General features: G+C 43.8%; 1 protein-coding gene across 1 annotated transcript; it reads left to right on the forward strand.

The window, feature by feature from the left end:
* The first annotated feature begins 1,773 nt into the window (after window positions 1-1,773).
* On the forward strand, window positions 1,774-12,943 carry KCNS3 (potassium voltage-gated channel modifier subfamily S member 3). The gene is made up of 2 exons (XM_082642791.1): window positions 1,774-1,879; window positions 11,091-12,943. The coding sequence occupies exon 2, from the start codon at window positions 11,147-11,149 to the stop codon at window positions 12,620-12,622; it is 1,476 nt and encodes a 491-aa protein (XP_082498917.1). The 5' UTR covers window positions 1,774-1,879; window positions 11,091-11,146; the 3' UTR covers window positions 12,623-12,943.
* Window positions 12,944-15,009: the final 2,066 nt, after the last annotated feature.

Raw genomic sequence — 15,009 nt, forward strand, 5'->3', positions numbered from 1 at the left:
TAATATTTGGCTAACCTCACAGTCTGTCCCTGGGCCAGCCCCAACCTTCTGGGTGCTGAGCCAGTGCCCAGCAGTGCTGGGGTTTCTTAGAAGTGCTGAATAGCCTAAGGACTTTGTTAATTTTTTTCTTCAGTAATTAATATAGTCATATCAAAGCTGTTTGCAGTTAATTAATTATCTCCTAGCCAGATTAATCTTACCTTTCTTTAAAATGTGCTACATTTGGAAAGGCGTCTGCTAGGGAAAGGAAGCCTATGTATATGTGCTGTATCCTTTAAAAAAGGCACAACATTTCTGCATTTCAAGTGAAACACAAATATCTGGGGCTAACCCTTTGAGGTGCTGCTGGGAGCCTGTGGAGGAGAAAGAAGAGGAGAGGGAGGAGGGGAAGGAGGATGTTAGCTCCTGAATGGATTTTATTTATCCCTGTTGAGATTTCTCTACCTCTTTTGCCACGTGTCCCATCTCAAAAGTTCAGTTTGGGTAATGCTGCATGTTTTTCTGGATTCTTCCTCATTATCATCTCTATTAGAGCTGGAAATTCACTGAAGGATTGATCTGGCCACTGTTGGGACCGGCTTGGAAACCATTCCTGCTTTGCTCCCTCTCACTGCCCCCTGGGTGTTGGTAGGACACCTCCACTTGTTTGTTGTTTGGTTTGGGGTCTGTGGGCTCCTGGGGTGGGGTTGAGGGCAGGCACTGCGTCTTGTTGTAATCCCAATGCCCTGGATAACGCTGGGCAGAGCTTCAACTATAATAAAAGTTTGTAATGACTGACATAGCTGGAGGCACTGCTTTCAGTTCTTTCTGAAGCTCAGAATCAATCTTTTCTTCTTTATCTTCTCCTCCTCCCCTTTGAACCTAGCATTGATTGGAAAACGTGAAAATCAATGGATAGATGCTTAGATACTAGTATAAATCTATGGGGATGCGCCACCGTGAGGCAAAGCTTACCTTGTTGGGAATTGAAGGTTTTTTTTTTACTTTCTTTAATTTTTTTCAGAGTGAAAAATTGAAATTTGTCCTTTTATTTGTTTTGATACAAACTTAATTCTCCCCCATACATCACACACACACACACACACACACACACACACATTAACTAGGGAACTTTGATCTAACACCTGTAGTTATTTCTGATCTGTGAAATATGACAATGGCCAAATGAAGCAAAATGGAATTTGGCCAGCCTTCGAAACCTATTGATTTCAAATTAGAGCGGCAGTATTCATTCTATTAGCGCAGTCACACTCAGAACTTGGTCTCTAATGTGGATTAAAGGTACTTATTTAGAGGTTTATAAGTATATCCTTGATGAATTAGCTAATATTATGAATTAGCTAAAACAATGCTTCTAGAAGACGCTGCGTGGGAGGTGACTGCAGTCCTAATTCTAGTGCCTCGTTTTATCCTTGGATATTTTCTTGGCCTTGGGGTCAGTGGAGATGTCCCACGTGTCCACTCCAGTCACGATCTGAGGGTCCTGGGGCCTGAAAGTGGTTGTGAATCATTTCCTGATGTCTCTGTAGCTACGTGTCCAGTGGGAGTCACGGGTCCCTGAGAGTTAGATGGAGCTCTAAGATATGGATCTAATCAGTAAAACACCCAGAACATTGAACCTGAGATAAGACTTCTTGTATGTGATTTCCCCTTGGAGTTCCAACTTGACACATGCTTTCTTCTGCAGGTGAGAGTGATTTTCCAGTGACTGCTTTGGCCAGTACAACCAGAGAACAGGATTCTTCTCTTCTTTTTGGCCACTAAATGCCTCTGTGCACCACACATTCCAGTGAAGGAAGAAGGGTGGAGCTTCTTGGATGACGATGGACATTCCGCTGGGCAGGATGAGGGCAGAGTGTGTGACATCAACACCACAAGGGTAAGCGCTGCCTCTCTGACGTTTTCTCTGACACCATGACTTATCCAAGGAAGGGGAGAGCAAACCTTATAGTGCAGTGACAGAAATGAAAGTCAGACATCAGGGAGACTCTTCCGACTGTACAATCCACGGGGCAGTTGGGGCAAATGACTAAGGGAGAAAGGGAGAGTGCCAGCCTGGAAGGATGGGGCTGCAGTTGTCCTGGGAGGCATGGCAGGTCAACTATGGAAGATTCTGTCGTCTGTGTGGCTCACCCCCTTTTGTTGTTTGTGGTTCAGACTTGAGGGAGTGACATTTGTGTCCATTTGAGTCAGTCTGGCCTGAAATCGGTGCGTAGACCTGGGGTTGGTAAGAATCTCACTCAGGTCACAGATTGAGGGCTTATTGGCAGTGCCTGGACCAGGGGTACATTTTTGTTTGAGCCACATGATGTTAAAAACTTTCTGGATCAATTCTAATTACAGTTGAGATATACCACGTAAAAAGCAGGATTTCTGGGTTTTCCGGGAGCCCTGTAAGATACACCTAGACTGGCCCTCTGTTCCCACAAAGGACTCTGGTGCTGAGTAGCCTTTGCCACTTAGACAAGCATGGGTGGTTCACCACAGTCCCCAACCTGACCACTTCATTTGTGTAACTTACTTGTTTGGCCACTGGAAGCATTTCATGTCACCATGGCTGATCTAGATCCTTCTGCTGGCTCTTTCACAAAAACAGTGATCGTTTTTGTTAATTCTTCCAGATAAAAGTGTCTTTCACTAGTCGGTGGAGAGCAATTAGCATAAGGGGCTGTGAAGATGATGAGACATGATCCCCTCTGCAGAAGAGCTTGGAGTCTAGTGACAGCCATGGTCAGACTTGTGGAGGATAAAGAGAATTGTAAAAACACTATAATCCCTTGTGGTAGGGGCTCAAATAAAAATACACCTGCAGGGCTGTGGGAAAAGGTGAGCAGAGCCGGCAAGTAGGGGCAGGGGTGAACTATTAATTTGGCGTAGGTGCATTCACACGCTCCAGAACTCCCTCTTCTGGACACCAGAATGTCACTCTGACAGCCGTTTGTATGTACGTCTGTCCATGTAACATGACTCAGGTGGAGCTGTGACTCAGATGGAGCTACTGCAGAGTTAAGGCTCCCCTCTTGGGGCAAAGTCCACATTTTTCTTGTTTCTGGTTGAAAATCTTTCAATTTGCTTTTTACAAATAGGAGAGATTTCTGGCTTTTTGTCTCACTGAATCAGCCCTCTGAGCAGCCCTCCTGCTTGGAGATGAGCTGCATGGATTACAGGGATCCCTGGAGTTTCCAGAGGGGATTGGCCACACTAAATAGAGTCCAGAGGGAATAACTACCAGTCTAATATGACCGGTCCAGGTGGAGGGGGCAAGAGAGGGAAGGGAGTAAGGAGGGGCGGGAAAGGGGAGGTAGGGATACTGTTACCTTAATGTCTTATTTTCGGAATAAGGTTTTACATGTATCTTATGCTTTGTGTTTTCAAAAGACTTTTGCCTTTGTTATTGTATCATCAAGGTGTGTACATCATCTTTTGTAGATCAAGAATCTCCCACCCAAGGTCATGTAGCTGGGGAGTGGCAGCTCAAGCACAAGTTTTCGGAGTCTTGACATTTTTCTCTATTCTTTAGTTGCTTCTGGTAGTTCAGCACAGATAAGGGGACCTGGTGGGTTCATTTCTTTCAGTTCAACATTTAAAAGTTGGGTTTAGGGATTACCTGGTGGCACAGTGGTTGAGAGTCTGCCTGCCGATGCAGGGGACACGGGTTCATGCCCCGGTCCGGGAAGATCCCACATGCCGTGGAGTGGCTGGGCCCGTGAGCCATGGCCGCTGAGCCTACGCGTCCGGAGCCCATGCCCCGCAACGGGAGAGGCCACAACAGTGAGAGGCCCATGTACCACAAAAAAAAAAAAAAAAAAAAGTTGGGTTTAGGTGATGAATGTTCTGGATTAGGGCGACCTGGGACCTATGCCATTGGTGTGTTGTCAGCTGCACTTAATGCTGTTGGAACATGTCAGATGTGGGATAGACCAAGAGGGAGTTTCCTTGATGTTTATTTGGCCAGTGGGAATCACACTTTATATCCAGGCTTCCTCACTGGGCTGGGAAGAAACGTTGGAAGGCTACTGGGGGATTGGCTCCATGTAGAAGGCTCAGGATGCCCAGGAAATGCTGATCCCCAGAAACAAAGACTTAAATCCAGCAAGCTCTTTGAAGTTTTGTGTGTCCTGTACTCTGGCTCTGGACATGTCCTCCTAAATGTCTCATAAACAGCTGTTTCTTTCTCAGGATTGTGCTATTTTAGCTGCTGTAAAAACGCTCTGATTCACAAAGGCCGGAATCAAGGACCACTAGCATCTCCATTTCCAAATTCATAGTCAGGGTGGACCGCGCAATGCCATTGACATTTCATTATACTCTCTGCTCCTCTATAGCCCCACATTGACTTCTGATTTTCTTTCCCTTACACGTTACCCACCCCAGTGCACGGGGAGCTTGCTGTAGGAGAAGATCATCACCAGGGAAGGTGCCTGGTGAGAGGATGCTCAATACTTGGGTGTGGATTGAATTTAGATTTTCAAGTCTGTTTACATTTGTTTAGTTTTACTTGGAATATTCTCATATGGCATGGCCAGAAATACAATTTAGTATGACCTGCCCTTTTTAAAAACATAAATTATTTTTCTTTTAAATTTAATAGAATGAAATACAGCTCTTTCAGAAGAAAGTTCCAAAAAAATGGCATTATTAATGCAGAAAAATGCCCCCCCCCTTTTTTTTGATTTCATGATAGGATTAATGTAGATTTTGGACAAGTGGGAAGGAAAAAAGAATCAAGGTTTTCTGTTTACTTTTATAGAATTGATTTTAAAAAGTGGTTCTGCCCAATAAAGCAAGTACAAGTGGCTTGCATTTGTTTTGCTTTTGTTACTTTTCTGAGCAAATCAAGTACATTATCAAATGCCACCCATGCACATGTGTGCATGTATATGTCTCACCCTTGAAAAGACACAGGTTTTTTTTGTTTTTTTTTTTGCGGTACGCGGGCCTCTCACTGCTGTGGCCTCTCCCGTTGCGGAGCACAGGCTCCGGACGCGCAGGCTCAGCAGCCATGGCTCACGGGCCCAGCCGCTCCGCGGCATGTGGGATCTTCCCAGACCGGGGCACGAACCCGTGTCCCCTGCATCGGCAGGCAGACTCTCAACCACTGCGCCACCAGGGAAGCCCAGAAAAGACACAGTTTTGAGAGTATTTTAAAAGTGATTTTGAAAGCGTGAAGCAAAGAGAGCGGTAAGAGATTAATGGCTTTGGAAAGGCTTTATGGGTGCCACTTGGAGAGAAGTGGGTCAATGTGGTTTTTCTTTTAAGCTGCCAGAGAATATCTTGGATTTTTGACATCTGTTCTTTTTTTTCAATCTCACAAATACCAAGAGGAACAAGGTGGCCACATACAGTATATGGTGTTCTCACCATGAGTGATTTGGGTTGGTAGTAGGCAGGAGGATTGATACAATGAACCGAAGCTCTTCTTGAGGAAGAGAATGAAAATAGCATTTGATTTTTCTACCTTGCGGCCAGATGCCTTTGGTACCCACAGATGTGCCTGATTTGAGACCACGGGTGTCCTTGGCATGCTAGTACCAAATCTCCTATCAAAGAATATAGCATTCGTTAATGAGGATGACTGATAAAATATGTAAAATTGAAGCTCAACCAGTCCCTCCTTCCTCCCACTTAAAAAAAAATTAAATACTCATATTTGAGGCATACTGGAAAGAGTTTGCCCTATAAAAGCTGTATAATGTTGGCTAAACTATGAGCCTCAGATTTCCCTGTTTGCAACATGGGGTATAAGATCTACCCCTTAGGACTGTGGGAGAATTAAATGAAATGATTCAGTCATTCAGGGATACTTACACTGAGGTACTGCTTGAAATTCTGGGAGTCAAAAGGTGCACAATAGTGTCTATGAAAGCATTTACCACAGTGCATGGCTCAAAAAGGTGCTTAGTAAACTTTTCTTAAAACATTGCTGATGGAGAATTTTAACATGTACAAAAATAGAATAATGCATTAACCTCCTCTGTACCCATCACTCAGCTGATTGTCATAATTATTAATTCATGGCCATCTTGTACGTCAGTGCCTCCACCCTGTCCCCCCCAACCCCACATCAATGGATTATTTTGAAATGAATCCTAAATGTTGTATAATTTTATCCGTAAGATTTTAGTGTATATTTCCAAAAGATAAAGATTCTTTTTGAGAGCATAATTACAATACCATTAACACATTGAAAAACTGACAGTTATTATTTTATGTCATCAAGTGTCATTTAGCATTCAAATGTCCCTGATTTTCATATGTATTTTTAAAAGCATTTGGCTAGCTCAAGTCAGTATCCATACAAAGCCACATGCTGGATTATTTGATATGTCATGTATTTGATCCATGTCATTTGTCCTGTATAATTTCCCACAGTCTGTTTTTTGCTGATTGCATCCATATAGTGTCTTTGAACAGGTTCCTCTGAAGTCTCTATTTTACTTCAACTGGTAGATCTAGAGGCTAGATCAAATTCAGGTCTGACATTTTGGGGGCTGGTATAGTTCAGGATTGTGTATATATTTCCATCAGGAGGCACATTCTATCTTGTTGTCTCTTTTTGTTACACCAGGCTTGATCAGTGGGTTCAGGTATTGCTCCTCTGATCTACCAGTTATGAAGCTCCCCATCAGCTTTTTATCTGGGTTTTAGCAGCCATTTATGATCATTGCCCAGATCTGTTATTTCATTATGAGTTGCAAAATGGTGAGATTTTAATTCTATCATTCTTTCACTGTTTTCCAAAATGGCTACCCATAATGCTTGAGGGTTCCAATTTCTCCACATCCTCACGAACAGTTATGGTATTATAACACAATACAATATTGTATTATTATTACTTTTGGGTTTTTTTTTTGCGGTACGCGGGCCTCTCACTGTTGTGGCCTCTCCAGTTGCGAAGCACAGGCTCCGGATGCGCAGGCTCAGCGGCCATGGCTCACGGGCCCAGTCGCTCCGCGGCATGTGGGATCTTCCCGGACCGGGGCACGAACCCGTGTCCCCTGCATCAGCAGGCGGACTCTCAACCACTGCGCCACCAGGGAAGCCCTATTATTACTTTTTGATTATAACCGTCCTAGTAGTGTGAAGTGGTAATTCATTGTGATTTTGATTTGTATTTTCCTAATGACTAATGATATTGAGCATCTTTTCAGGTACTTTTTGGTTATTTATATATCTTTGGAGAAACATCTAGAAAATCCTTTGCCCATTTGTCTTTTTACTGTTGAGTTGTAAGAGGTTTTTTTTTTTTAAATCCTATTCTGGATACTAGACCCCTATCAGATATACGATTTGCAAGTATTTTCTCCTATTTTGTGGGCAGTTTTGCTAGATATGTCCAAATTCCCCTTCATAAGGTTCCCTTTCATTTTGTATTCCCAGTCTGTGAAAGTGTTTGCTTCCCCATATACTTGATAATAGAGTATGTAGTCCAATTTTTGGATTTTTTTTCCATTTTGGTATTGGATATGATACTGCACCATGAGTTTAATGTGCATTTATCTTACTATGAGCAAGGTAGAACTTTTTTCTTTCCTGTTTTAAGACCCATTTGCATTTTTTTCTGTGAACTGTCTGTTCGTATCTGGTCTATTTTTCTATATTGTTGTTCTCTTTTTTCTTCTCTGTCTAAAGCTTTTTACATGCTAGGTACCACTTGTCTGTGATGTAAGTGGCAAATACTTTTTCCCGTATTCTCTTTTTTAACATTGCTTATGGCATGTTTTTCCATACCAAAAATTTTACTTTTATGTAATCAAAAATTTTTTGGTTATTTATTTCTATATTTTTAGTCACAATTAGAGAAGTTTTTCTCACTTATAGAGGAATTGACCCATGTTTTTATTTAGTGTGTGCATAGTTATATATATATATATATGGTTCACACTAAGTGTGGGTATATGTGTATATAATATACATCCCTTTATATGTACATTTACATATAACTTCATATATAAAATATATACTATATATAAATAGATATTAAATATATATAGATATACCTTTGATGCAGCAAGTATTTTCTGAATGGAAGTAAATGATGGCTGTTAAATAAATGCTGGCCTGAGTATAGGAATCTTGTAAATAATGATGTTCAGTATCTGCGTTTCTTATGCCACTTTAGATGTGTGAGCCAGCACGCTGTAGAGCAGAGAGTTTGGCCTAAGGAGCCCTGGCTTGTGTTTTGCTCTACCCTTAATAGCTGCATGATGCCCATTCATCTCTTCTGATCCTGCTTCCTCATCTGCAAAATCCCAAAGTAATAGTGAGGAGTAAATGATATAAGGACTGTTGGTAATTGGCCAGGGACTAGCTGTATGTAAGGGAACCTTGCTACAGTCTGTAAAGGTGGGCGTCTTCTTTTTCCCCGCCCTCCGTAGGCTGCTATTGGCCAGACACAGCCAAAGAAATCAACACTGTACTCTGGCCACCGTGACGTAGAGAATCTCATCTTGCCCTCTGAGCTGAAGCATTTGATCTGATCCAGAGACGCTTTCCTTTTTCTTTCTTCTGAAAGACCCACAACAAGAGATCCCTGGTTTTATGATGCGTGGTGCTTTTGTGATTAGACTTTGAGGAATGAGTGGACTTCAGAACGGGCTCTCTTTTACTGGCATGGAGTCAATACAAAGCAAGGGGGACAGATCAAGAAGACGGATATTATGGTTGATAACATTGTTCTTTGGAAAAGTGACTGTGAAACAGTTGGGACATGGATGGCACACTCTCTGATTGAGACTGACTTGAGCAGGTAGTATCATGAAGGCAGACAGTGGCTTTCTACCATTGTGGGTTTCCAGGAGAGCCAAGGAGATAATGTCCATTAAAGCCTTAACGCTAGCTTAGCTAAAACTAGTTCCTTGGAACATTTTACTACTCTACTTGCCATGAGCATAAGCCTGCTTATGAAAGCCTCTGAAAGCTTTCTGAGGTTCCATAAATATTTGGACCAAGCCGTAAGCTCTGATTTAGGCCCTTCAGAGAAGATCTCTAACTAAAAATAGAAAGCAGAGGCAGAAAGAAATCGTCTTTTAAAGAGGTCAGCAAATCTATGAAGCGTTTTGCCATGCCAGGCTGAGGTCTCTGGTTTCATGGGACCACATTCTGTGCTGGTGAGTCCAGAGCAAATGGCCACATATTCCTTATGACACTAGGCTTCCTCCTAGGGTGGATGGCAGAGGGCTGTGTTTTCAGGCTGCGTCCTCTGGGGTGTCCTTTTCAGAGGAGGAATCTCTTGTCTCGCCGACAGATTTGGCTTTCCATAAACATAAGGGCAAGAAATTCCTACTTGACCTTTCTGTTTCCTCTAATGATGTCACCCACTAATGCAGAGTAGAAAACACATCCTCCTTTTGACTTTCCACTTCTTCATCTTTTCCTTCCAATCAATCACCAAGTCCTGTCAATGCCACTTTATAAACGTTTGAATTTGTCACTTTATATACACCACTGCTCTATGAGTTTGGGTCCTCTCACCTATTCTACTGAAGCCCTACCTCCTTGGCTCTAGCCATTCCCACCAGCAGTCTTCCCTCCTGCTGTCAGTGGGGTCTTTCCAAGTTACAGTCACAAATATAGCCATGCCCACTTATTGATTAAGACGATTTCGTGGTCTTACCTACAGGATCAAGTCCAGACTCTTTAGATTGATACACAAGTCTCTTTACAGTCTGGCTTGTGCCCACCTTTTGATACCTTCGGTTGGGAATGTCCTTTTCCCTCTTTGCTGAGCTCTGCTTAAACCTTTAACATTTGACCTGAATAGAACCTCTTCCATGAAGCTTCTCCAGACAGAAGTCATTGTTCTTCTCTCAATAAACCCAAAGATGCTTGACTCATTTCTGTTATAACACTTCCCACATTGGGTTATTAAATTATAATAAGGAAAAAAAATAGGAAGGGATGGGGGGGATGTGTGTAGTGGAAATAGCATGGGCTTGGGGGTTAATCCAACCTGGGTTTAAATCGTAGCTCTAGTCCACTTCTCTGAGTATCTGTTTTCCTATACACCTACCTTATAGTACTGGAAGGATTAAAAGACGTAATAAAAACAAAACATCTACTAGTACTTGGTTGGAACTCAGTATATGACAGTTTCCTACCTTTCTTTTATTTGCATCATTGGCTCTGAGGAAGCGTCATTCTATTGGATGATGGTCAAAATCTATTATTTTTCTCTCTGAGAAATGGTTCTGGTACATCTTGGTTAGCGTCAAGAATAAAATAGCCTGTGTGCTGGGCTGGTATAGACTTGGGTGTCATAGATTGGGAGCATGTGGGAAACTGTGAAGGGAGGGAGGAGACGGCAGAGGAGCCTGTTCGTGTCAGGAAACTGATAGTGCAGTTAACTTGAAAAGGTTCCCTAAGTCAGTTTCTTCCCTTGTGGATGTACCTGAAACCCCATCCCGTGAAGTGTAACTGTATCTTTTAAGATACTTACGGACAGGGAGATAATTATATCCTCTTGATTGTCCACATCGAAACGTGGGGAATAGGGCTTTTTCTAAACGGAGTGAAACCTTGGAGCGTAAGAGGAAACCTACTTCTTTTGTAAGAGCTGAGCTGAGCCCCCAGGGATGTGTGGGTTGCGGACGAGGTGCAGAGCAGAGGAGAGAGCTGTTCCTGAGGGTGCACGACCAAGCCCTAGGGGCCAGGAGAGATGAGCTACAAGCCGGGCAGCAAATAGCCTGTCACGTCTGAACTGAGCGTTTCCAAATGAGGAAGCCTCGTGGTTGAGACTGGAGATGCTTATATTGTGTAAGTGATCCCAATTGCATTGCTTTTGGGGGAGTGGGAGGTAATTTTGGATGGCTAAAAAACAGAGAAATAGGAATTGGGGTTCATAAAAATTATATGGCAGTCTTTTTCCAAAAAATGGATATATAAACCAATTTTTTAAAAAAATGAAAACCAAAAACCTGTCTTGTGTCGATTCTCTTCTAATCAAAAAGGGGATAGCGTATTCTTTTTTTTTCCTGTTTTCTATTTTGCTTTTAATGTAGCCCATCATCCTGGAAAGGGCAGTTTAAAAATAAGCTTGGCACGGCTGGCTGCATGGGACAGGGCTAAATGCCGTCTTATGTTCCTTCCAGGTCCAGCGTGAACTCCATCTCCCTTCCCAGCCAGCTCTCCGCCGCCTGTATCCACCATGGTGTTTGGTGAGATTTTCCATCGCCCTGGACAAGACAAAGAACTTGTCAACTTGAACGTGGGGGGCTTTAAACAGTCCATCGACCAGAGCACCCTCCTGCGCTTTCCTCACACCAGACTCGGGAAGCTGCTCAGCTGCCACTCGGAAGAGGCCATCCTGGAACTGTGTGATGACTACAGTGTGGCCGATAAAGAGTACTACTTTGATCGGAACCCCTCCCTGTTCAGATACGTTTTGAACTTTTATTACACGGGGAAGCTGCACGTCATGGAGGAGCTGTGCGTGTTCTCGTTCTGCCAGGAGATCGAGTACTGGGGCATCAACGAGCTCTTCCTAGACTCCTGCTGCAGTAATCGCTACCACGAGCGCAAGGAGGAAAACCACGAGAAGGACTGGGACCAGAAGAGCAATGATGTGAGTACCGACTCCTCGTTCGAAGAGTCGTCTCTGTTCGAGAAGGAGCTGGAGAAGTTTGACAAGCTGCGATTCGGTCAGCTCCGGAAGAAGATCTGGATTCGCACGGAGAACCCAGCCTACTGCCTGTCGGCCAAACTCATCGCCATCTCCTCCCTGAGCGTGGTGCTGGCCTCCATCGTGGCCATGTGTGTCCACAGCATGTCGGAGTTCCAGAACGAGGACGGGGAGGTGGACGACCCTGTGCTGGAAGGCGTCGAGATCGCGTGCATCGTGTGGTTCACTGTCGAGCTGGCCATCCGGCTGGTTGCTGCTCCCTGTCAAAAGAAATTCTGGAAAAATCCTCTGAACATAATCGACTTCATCTCCATTATTCCCTTTTATGCCACGTTGGCTGTAGACACCAAGAAGGAAGAGAGCGAGGACATTGAAAACATGGGCAAGGTGGTCCAGATCCTCAGGCTTATGAGGATTTTCCGCATCCTCAAGCTTGCCCGGCACTCGGTAGGACTTCGGTCTCTCGGTGCCACACTGAGGCATAGCTACCACGAAGTTGGGCTGCTGCTTCTCTTCCTGTCGGTGGGCATTTCCATCTTTTCTGTGCTTATCTACTCTGTGGAGAAAGATGACCACACGTCCAGCCTCACCAGCATCCCTGTCTGCTGGTGGTGGGCCACCATCAGCATGACAACCGTGGGCTACGGAGACACCCACCCAGTCACCTTGGCTGGGAAGCTTATCGCCAGCACGTGCATCATCTGCGGCATCTTGGTGGTGGCCCTTCCCATCACCATTATCTTCAACAAGTTTTCCAAGTACTACCAGAAGCAAAAGGACATTGACGTGGACCAGTGTAGTGAGGACCCACCGGAGAAGTGTCATGAGCTCCCTTACTTTAACATTAGGGACATTTATGCCCAGCGGATGCATGCCTTCATCACCAGTCTCTCTTCTGTGGGCATCGTGGTGAGCGACCCCGATACCACAGACGCTTCAAGCATTGAAGACAACGAGGATGTTTATAATGTGGCATCCTTGGAGAATTGCACAGCAAAATGAGCAGGGACGTTTGTGCCTGTACCTTGTGTCCCTTACCGATGTTAGGTTAACACAGCTTTATAAACCTCAGTGGGTTTGTTAAAATCATTTAATTCTCAGGGTGTACTTTTCAGCCATAGTTGGACATTTCATTGCTCTGAAATGATAGAAACGTCTTTATTTTTTTCAGTGAGGCGAATTAAATGCCTTGCTCTGAAATGTATTCTTTACAAGAGAGAGTTGTGATATGATTTTTGAAAAACAAAAGGTAGATGGTACTGGGTGGTATTTCTTGCTACGGCTTACGTATCATTCTGTGTTTATCATTTACTCACATTGAGCTAACTGTCAATTACTGACAAGTAGAATCAAAGGCCCAGCTGACTGAAGACTACAAGCATGTAAGATCCACAAAATGAGACAATGCATGTCAATCCATGTTCACGTTCTAAACATGGACATTAGGAGCCTAATAAACTGCCTAATTCAGTATGGAGAATGTCTTGGTCGTATGTTTTCATGTCAAGTAAGTATATTTCAGTATATTCACAACTGGCTTGGGAGGGAAAAGCTCTTTTTGGCACACATGAAGAGCCCTTTCTGTGTGTTTCTGAATTTTGGATATACATCAACAGTGGGCTAGTTCTTTTGTTCAGTAGACTTGGTAGTGGTTGGCAAGTGGGAGGATCACATTCATGATTAAACCACACTGTCCACTGTAACCTGATTATACATGTGCATGTTTAGGACATACTCAGATTGGCATATGTGCATGAAACATGTGCCCTTACAGATATGTTTCCAGTGTATATTTTCTAATTTCTACTGCTCAGATAAAACCTCATCACCTGAAAATTACACAGAGCAGAGTTAACTTACACACTCACAGGCAGAGATACATTCAGTGAATGGAAGAAAGGAGAAATGCTGTACAAACACAGATGTGATTCACTATGGCCAGAGGAGTGAGACTTAAATCACTGAACAAAGCTATGCCAGCAGCTGTGAAATGAGCCAACATTTAAAAATAGCCTGAGAGGCAGTCCTGTCCGCCTCTTATGTTTCTACCCCTCATAACGAAAGACATGCATACTCATATCCAGAGCAGTGACAGCAATTCTATCCCAGGCGGAGAGAATTTAGCTAAAATCTTAATTTTGGAGATGTATGGCGACTCTAACTCATGCTGTCAGACTGGGTTCTTTCCATGAGATCTTCTGAATGGAAGAGCCACGTGGATTTATGATCCAACTTTTTATGTTTGCAGATGGGTTTTGTTGAAAGAAAGACATTCTCTGTAGGTTACCTGATGAAGATAACCTTCTGACTCATCACTCCTTCTAATGTTTTCTTGACTTCTGAGATGGATACCACTGAACAGGGTTTATAGTTATTTTATTTTATTTATTTATTTATTTATTTTTTTGCTGTACGCGGGCCTCTCACTGTTGTGGCCTCTCCTGTTGCAGAGCACAGGCTCTGGACGCGCAGGCTCAGCGGCCGTGGCTCACGGGCCCAGCCGCTCCGTGGCATGTGGGATCCTCCCAGATCGAGGCACGAACCCGTGTCCCCTGCATCAGCAGGCGGACTCTCAACCACTGCGCCACCAGGGAAGCCCTATAGTTATTTTTAAATCTGGAGGTTTATTACATGCATGTGTGTCATCCCCTGCCCATGTAAAAAAATGTTTCTTTTTCCCCAAGTGCCTTTGATGTTGGCATAAATACAGTTTTGAAGCATAGTAGTAGAACTTGGAACCCAGTTTTATTTAAGATTTCCCAAATAGTCATATAGTGATTGAAGACTGCTTATACGGTAACAGTAATAGCAAGAGTAATAACAGTCGTCGTGGTAATAATACTAAGCCACTATGTAAAGGCTTTACCTGTATAATCTCATTTATTCCTTACAGCATCCCTAGCAGCAAGGCTTTATTACTGTCTCCATTTAAAAATGAGGACACGGGACTTCCCTGGTAGCACAGTAGTTAAGAATCCACCTGCCAATGCAGGGGACACAGGTTTGAGCCCTGGTCCGGGAAGATCCCACATGCCGCGGAGCAACTGAGCCCGTGCGCTACAACTACTGAGCCTGCGCTCTAGAGCCCATGAGCCACAACTACTGAGCCCGCGTGCCACAACTACTGAAGCCCGTGCACCTAGAGCCCGTGCTCCGCAACAAGAGAGGCCACCGCCGTGAGAAGCCCGCACACCACAACGAAGAGTAGCCCCCACTTGCCGCAACTAGAGAAAGCCCGCGTGCAGCAACGAAGACCCAACACAGCCAAAAATAAATAAATTAAATTAATTAATTAAAAGAAAAAAATGAGGACACAAGGTCACAGGAAAAATGGCTTAAGTTCACACAGGGAGTAAAAGTTGGGCTTAGAACCCCAGGAGCCGGATTCT

The sequence above is a fragment of the Mesoplodon mirus genome (genome assembly GCF_964341445.2).
Source record: "Mesoplodon mirus genome assembly, chromosome: 14".
Lineage (NCBI taxonomy): Eukaryota > Metazoa > Chordata > Mammalia > Artiodactyla > Ziphiidae > Mesoplodon > Mesoplodon mirus.

Coding starts and splice junctions, on each gene's coding strand:
- KCNS3 (XM_082642791.1), top strand. CDS start 11,147: ATGGTGTTTGGTGAGATTTTCCATCGCCCTGGACAAGACAAAGAACTT.